The 7,059-nt window shown below is 38.6% G+C and overlaps 1 protein-coding gene across 1 annotated transcript; it reads right to left on the bottom strand.

The window, feature by feature from the left end:
• Window positions 1-1,485: 1,485 nt before the first annotated feature.
• On the bottom strand, window positions 1,486-6,607 carry LOC101301183 (afadin- and alpha-actinin-binding protein-like). The gene is made up of 16 exons (XM_004296387.1): window positions 6,496-6,607; window positions 6,387-6,415; window positions 6,174-6,285; window positions 5,999-6,096; window positions 5,697-5,793; window positions 5,525-5,614; window positions 5,369-5,431; window positions 5,175-5,249; window positions 5,023-5,091; window positions 4,869-4,946; window positions 3,830-3,940; window positions 3,671-3,748; window positions 3,460-3,579; window positions 2,559-2,602; window positions 2,434-2,491; window positions 1,486-1,892 (listed from the first exon to the last, which is right to left on the bottom strand). The coding sequence occupies exons 1-16, from the start codon at window positions 6,526-6,528 to the stop codon at window positions 1,848-1,850; spliced, it is 1,200 nt and encodes a 399-aa protein (XP_004296435.1). The 5' UTR covers window positions 6,529-6,607; the 3' UTR covers window positions 1,486-1,847.
• Between the last annotated feature and the right edge of the window lie 452 nt (window positions 6,608-7,059).

The raw sequence follows: 7,059 nt of genomic DNA, 5'->3' as shown, positions 1-7,059 counted from the left end.
GCGTTACTACTGAAGGAATCCCTTGCTGGAGTACTCCGCAAACTTGAACATTCCCTAGAAAGTCGACCTTTCGAGAACGAAAGCGAGGATGAGGATGAAGAGCTTGAGTTCCGCGGTGAAGTTGATGCCATGAATTCAGAATCGGAGGTACAGAAGTCGAACATATCAAATTTATATGATCCCCCGGCGACATTATTAAAATTAGTAACATTTTTACTTTCTTTGTTTTTCTTGCTTTTTCTCCAAAACCTAAGCCTTGGCCTTGTTGGAGGCTTAGTTTGCCGAACATGAATGCATGGCTTGGGTAGTCCTAAGCTGATCACTGCCGGAGGAGGTGTTAGTGGTGCAATCGCTGCTTCTTTTGCTGGATTCCTTGGTGTTCCTGGCTGCTTTTCCCAATTGAATGGAACCCCTTCGGTGCTTCGGTAGTAATAAATTCGAGAAGAGCAACCCACGGAGGAATGTCTTGACAGATTTCTGTTGAACAAAGACTCATCCATTTCTGTTGTGTCTGCTGATTCCGATTCTCGATATCAATGTGTTTAACAGTTGGGTTTTCTGGGTCTTGGAAGAAATGATATGCAAGTCAGGTATGGGAGTTTCAAGTCTATGGGAGGTACTATTTATACATGCAGAAAAGGATTTGAAATCCCGGGTTCAAAGGCATGTGATGGTCACTTAGGGTGCATGATCCTTCTGTTTTGTAAAGTAGACTTGCATTCATAATTTCATATATACGTTAATATGTTATAATAGGCAAGTAAGTCATAGGGAAAAAGGAGAATTAGTATCTTTGTGCTTAAGCTTACGCTAAGCATTCATCAATTATGGAATTTATGGGTGTGTTGGGCGGCCTTTCTTGCATGTGCAAATTACCAAATCCTTAAGACTAGTGTACCTTTGCTTCTTACCAATAGCCTAAATTTATAATCAACATCTGCCACACCACCATTTTGTCAAGCCTAGAAGGTTAGAAAAGTACCATAATCTAGTTCAGTCAAATGACCAGAAATGCATGCCAATATTCTGTTAAAAAGAAATCCTGTGACATTTTGGAGGGCTTGGATTCAATGAATACAAAGTATCAAGTTGAATTTTTTTATGTTTTCAGTTTTATACTATCGCTCAAATTAAATAGAGAATAGAGAGGGAAGAAGTTAGGTATTAACAGTATAAATCATATTCGATAATACGAACTGACCTCCATTGATGAAACTTACGGACTACACAAAAGCAGTGTAAACCTGTGTCGTCCCGTAAACCTCTCCACTGATGAAGGTGATGTTCACACTTAATTGCTTAAGAGCGTATTAAGCAGGGATCATGAGAATATAAATATTTACAAGTTGATATTGAAACTGAAGTATGATAGAACCAAGCAATATTAGACATTCTCATAAAAAGATTAATAATACATACATTCTTTAGCAGAGAATATGACATAAATCATAACTAACAAATGAATCGCCTCTAGTCTCTGCAAGACAATCCGGGAATAGTTGGGGTAGACAAAGCTTTTGAGTAGTGAGGTGCAGAAGGGAAGAACATAGGTTGGGAAATCTAGGGAAGCAAGGATATCTACTTGAGCACATACACAAAGCAAATAACATGAAAAGATGAAAGGATCACATAAACTCAACCCCAAAAAGAAATCAACTAAACTTGAAGCATAGTTCATAAGGAATTTAAGGATAGGTAGTTCATAATTACACTGATAAGACAGACTAAATGCCTTCTACAATTTACGAACTGAACACGCTTGTTCAGAATATTCTTGGTCAGAATAAATCATACAATAGCTTAGATGCTAGCTGCCATTCATCTCAGCAGTCAGCATACAGACAACTTCAAATAATCTTCGACAATTGTGGTGTCATTAGGTTTCTTACCCCCTGAACGACAGTCAAGAAGCAAATCAGATATTTACAGTGGAAGAATTCAACTTTTATCAGGTCTTAGTTGCAGTGTACTTTTCAAAGGAATTAACAGTTCTATGTATGAAACACACCCACACACACTTCCATGATAGCCCAACAAAAAGCACGGTAGTAACTTGTGACCCTACTGTCGAATTATCCACTCAGAAAGAATTCCTCAAATTTTTCAACTCAAGCTCACACAAACAATCAAACTATTGATTGTTAACATCTGGTTTTTTAACAACACAATTTCAGGGCAGAATTAGTAGGAATTTTTTTTCGGAGAAACTGTCCAAGAACATGTAATTATGTCAATATGAAATACCTAAACCACCATTTTAAATCAACATCACAGTTGGAGATTTTCATGATAATTCAAGACATGATGCGAGGGTATGCTTGCTTAACATTATATACTCTAAAGATGGAAACACTGGAAGTTCAATCCCATAAGCATCCAAATTTTTTTTTTAAAAAAGGTAGCATATATAATGAGATATTATCTTATTCATACCTCTGCAGATGGCGAAATGATAGATTCCCTGCCAGAATTAAAATGGCCATTCAGACTCCTGCAAACATTGGTAACCATATAAATCTTCTACTTCACTAAAAGATTAGAAGGCACAAGTGGAATACCTTTGCCTCTCAGGCTTGGGAAATTTTTTGGACATTAAGGACGCCTGCAATAAAACCAATCACAATATTTATACCCAAATCACTATAAAGGGAAAACTTCTATCAGTGCACAACTCAATATAACAGTCCACTTTTTCTTTTTCTTTTTCAGTATAAGTGCAGTGACTGCTGTCCATTTACAAATTGACATAAACTTTCAAGGTATATATTTAAGGAGGGCCTAGACACATCAACTCTTTGGAAATTACTTGGTAGAGAGATAAAAACTGAGATGTAGAGGATCCTATGGGAAGAAGCAAATGAGCATAAGAAAGATGGACAACTAGTCCGTCAGAGCATAGCCTACTACAAACATTTAAAAGACCTACAAAGCATCCATCCAATCAAGATGAAAACATTAAAAGAAACTATCCATTAAATGATTTAAAGAATAACAGAAAAGAGACTCAAAAAATCTAAATTCCTCGATCTCATTGTGAAAATTGTCATTTCCCTCCAACTAAACAACCACCTAAAGCGCCATCACTACCCAACATGAAAGAGTAATAAACTCATGTTAGCCACCCCACCACACAGACAGAAGAACCCTGGGCCAGTATAAAATTTTATCGCACAACCCCTACCTCTCCAAACACAGGCAACAATCTTCTTCAAAGTTGACTATTTAATAATTAGATGACTACATGATTTCAGAGTTTGTTGATCTTTTGCATAGGTGATTTGAAGGTAAGTTGAGAAATGGCCAGCTTGGATAACTAGACCACGTTATGGGTGGTCCAACAATGTAGTCTTAAAATGACAACATCACATAAGTGATGGATTACACACACACATGGGTAAATATATGAACATGGAGTGCAATAAAAATTTAGAGTCATCATCTATCTTAAGAGAACAAGACCTGCTCTTGGATTATGCTCCTCGCCTCAACAAGTTGAGCTTCAAGCTCAAGTTCCCTCTCAGTTGCTTCAGAAGTAACCTCTGCTTCCTTTTGTGCATCTTGCAATTGACCCATCCGTTCCTTCAAATTTCATATAATCAGCAAAACACTTCAATAATTCCCTTTTTACAACAGTCACATATGAACGTGTGGTAAATGGAAAGAAAATTACCTTTATGGAAGCCATCTTATTTCGGAGACTTTCTTCTATTTGATTTCTGGCCATGTGAAAGGGCAGATCAAAAACATCCTGCAAGAAGTATACAGGTTGTGAAAACAACATCACACGAACCAAGAAATTTTACACATCCATGACTATGAAAAACCATACCGTCCTTCCACCCAATGGGGATTGTGTGTGGTCAGTTTCAACCCGTTCATTGGCAGCCAGAGATTGCTTGGACTGCCCATTTGGATGATTAATGAAATCACGCATATCCATCTGCAAGGAAACCAGTCTACCACTTTATACCCATTGGCACACAAAGAAACAAGAACTGAGCTCATCTCAGCATATAATTACTTAATGACCAGTATGACTAACAAAAAAGGCAAATCTGGTTTGGTAAGAAACTGGATAAGGGGAATGAAAACGGAGGAATTCCTAGAATCTTAGACTAAGTTTTAAAGTATCACTTCGCATGCACATATGCAACTAAATTGAGAAAAAAAAAAAATACACAAAATGCAGAGGCACAATGATACGCCCAGAAAAAGGAAACAAAAAAAAAACAAAAAAAGGAAAACAAAGAGTCCAGCAGGCAGTTTTCAACTTTAAGAGGCCAGCATAGTAGGGTATTGCACCAAATCATAGCGTTACAGTAACAGATTTTATAGTATAGTGAACTGTCAGGCTGGATGTGACATCCACTAAATTACTGATTTCTAACTATTATGAAACATGCCAACTGAAGCATCAGTGAGAAGATAACAAAATAGTACCAAATCAAGAAAGCATAGATGAGCTTCACAATATTTGAGCAACATCAGTACATGAAGAGGATTTGACAGTCCTTAGAGAAGGTCTATGTTGATCTTACTCTCACAAAGATAAGTCACCACAACCATCTATGATTCTAGTATAACTTATGACATTTTCCCCTCACCCGCAGGACAGAAATAATAGACAAAGATTCAATACAGTCATTGAGAAACAGGAACTCATATCTTCAATGCTGTGTAAGAAAATGTGTCTTGACTAGAAGAGAAACACAGAGGAGAGAGAAACAAAAAAGAGGCCATAACAGTAAAAAAAAAAATAGCTAGCAAGAATCAAGATGCTACCATGAACAACCATCACACTTCCCCCTACCCCCTCTTTCTCTCTCTCCTAGATTGGCAATCATGGTGTGCACAATGATTGGAGTTACCTGCATTGATCGTAATAAGGCCTTCAGATCAGCATTCTCTGCCATCAAGTCTTGATTTTTGGCCTCATAAGCATCCACCTGCCAAAAATGAGATGGTCACGCATTGGACAGGAAGCAGTTATAGAAAGTTAAATAAATCGAACAAGCTACGTACAATCTTTTTATAAAAATCATTATCTGTCTTCTTTCCATTCCATGTCCCACGCTGCTGCCTCCCTTCTTTCTGTTTTCACATAATTTTCAGGGAAAGTTAGGTGGATGGATATGAAATTGTGTAGGTCAGTAACAAATACAGCTAATTTATACCTGAAGCAAGTTCATTATCTCCATGCCTGATCTAGATTCCTTCTTTTTCTCCATCAACACTTGGTTTAGCCTCTCCTGAGATTATTAAAGGATGACTCTTACTTTTCAAATCTTGTAACCAGTCATGTATGAAATCCTATTTTAAAACATAAATACCCAAATGTTGTCCTAATAGTAGAGAATGCACATAGTACCTGCAGCTTTATGTACTCCTTTTCTTTTTTCTTCATCTCATGCATTTGTTGAGTCTTAACTTGCTGACATCATCAAAATATCGCTAATTTTTGTCAGGATTTGTCCAGTTTCACATAGTAGCAGTAAAGAACCTACATAAAGTCCAAATGTCCAACCTGATTCCCAATGACCATCTTCTGAAACTCATCTCGCTCTTTCTGTAGCTTCTCAATTTGAGACTTAAAAGCTGATGTAGCTTTAGCTTCCTAATTATAGAGAACCTCCCATCAGTAAAACTAAGAAATCCATACTGAACCCACTCTCCAAAAAGAAATGTAAGTTTCTAACCGTCCGTGTCATTGTTGCTATCTGCCTATCTTTGGCCTGTATCTGCGCCTCAAGCCGCTCAACTTTAGCTTCCAATCTCGATATGTCTGACAAGAACCTTTATAACATAAAAAGTGCAAAATAAACAAACAAACATAAGCAATGCCCTGAAAACAACCGGTGCCCGGCAAAGTGGGCAAACATAACCTTAGTGACAATGTGCTCAGTAGACCACATAATCAATAGTAAATCAACCTGAAATGCAACACATAACCCCACCAAAAAAACTAAACCACTGCATTAACTCCAGGAAAGAATCATACCGCTGCCTCTGTTCGTTCGCAGACTCTCGGAACTCTACATCGCGCTGTCTCTGCTGGATCAAAGAATACATACAATTGCAAGTTCGAGCCACCGAAACCTACAAAATCACAAATAAATTTCAAAACTTGAAGGATCAAAAGTTCAAAAAACAACCGAAAATGGAGCAAAACGCACCGGATCATTGGCGAAGAGATCAAGCGAAGCCGGAAATCCAAACATAACAAGAGTCTGGTTCAAGTACTTGATACAGTGCTCCAAATTCCCCACATCGGCAAACGCGTACTCTCTGAAGCCAAAACAAGCCCTAGAAATCAACACAGATACACAAATACACACAATGCGCAGATGTAATCGAACTCGAAAGCGTAGAAATGGCGCGTGACTGACCCGATTGCGAAGGCGGACTGCGGAGAAGGCTGTTAAAAAAGAGAAAGAGAAAGGTTAGAGAGAGAAAACGGAAGCGTCATTGTGAGGGTGAGAGAGAGAAAGAGAGTACTCTGAGATCGAAGTCTGCATCAGTCGCTGGCATTGTGAGGGTTAAGAGAGCCTTCTTCTTCTTCTTGAAGCTCACAGTGAGAAAGAGAGAGAGTAGATAGATCTGAGGCGGTGGTGTCCAGAATCCAAAGCTTTCAAATTTTGTTGGACTGGGCTAGACACGCTGGATGGTTAGGCAAGGACAAGTAGTGTTCGCCTGCGTGGAGCTGCACGGACGGTTCGTGAGGGAGCGAACAGGATTGGTGAGATTTGAGTTGGGCCAGTAGAGTCGGGTAGCGTGGTGTGGTGTGATTCGGTGGGGAGGGGATTAAAGCGGCTTTGTGGGATGTAGAGAATTTGAAGTAAATGGCGCCAGATGCCAAAAGAGGAGTGAGCAAAGTGATTGTTGTGGGCCCCACCGCTTTGATGTGTGTACCTTCCTTCCTACATTTTTCATTTGCAGGAAACCAAAAACAAGATTTTGATTTTGATCTTTAGATAATTTCCCAGTGCATTCCATGTTAAGTAAAAATTTATTGAAGGGATAGATGATAGTTACACAGTTCAAAAGCTACAAACGAAGTGA

This window comes from Fragaria vesca, linkage group LG4 (assembly GCF_000184155.1).
Source record: "Fragaria vesca subsp. vesca linkage group LG4, FraVesHawaii_1.0, whole genome shotgun sequence".
Taxonomy (NCBI): Eukaryota; Viridiplantae; Streptophyta; class Magnoliopsida; order Rosales; family Rosaceae; genus Fragaria; species Fragaria vesca.
This window is presented reverse-complemented; position numbering and strand designations above follow the sequence as displayed.

Excerpts from the sequence above, each read along its gene's own strand:
- LOC101301183 (XM_004296387.1), bottom strand. The coding sequence starts at position 6,528 with ATGCCAGCGACTGATGCAGACTTCGATCTCAGA. Across the intron at positions 6,097-6,173 it reads ATCTCTTCGCCAATGATCCG|GTTTCGGTGGCTCGAACTTG; the intron begins GTGCGTTTTGCT and ends GTGATTTTGTAG. Across the intron at positions 2,492-2,558 it reads CCCAAGCCTGAGAGGCAAAG|GAGTCTGAATGGCCATTTTA; the intron begins GTATTCCACTTG and ends CAATGTTTGCAG.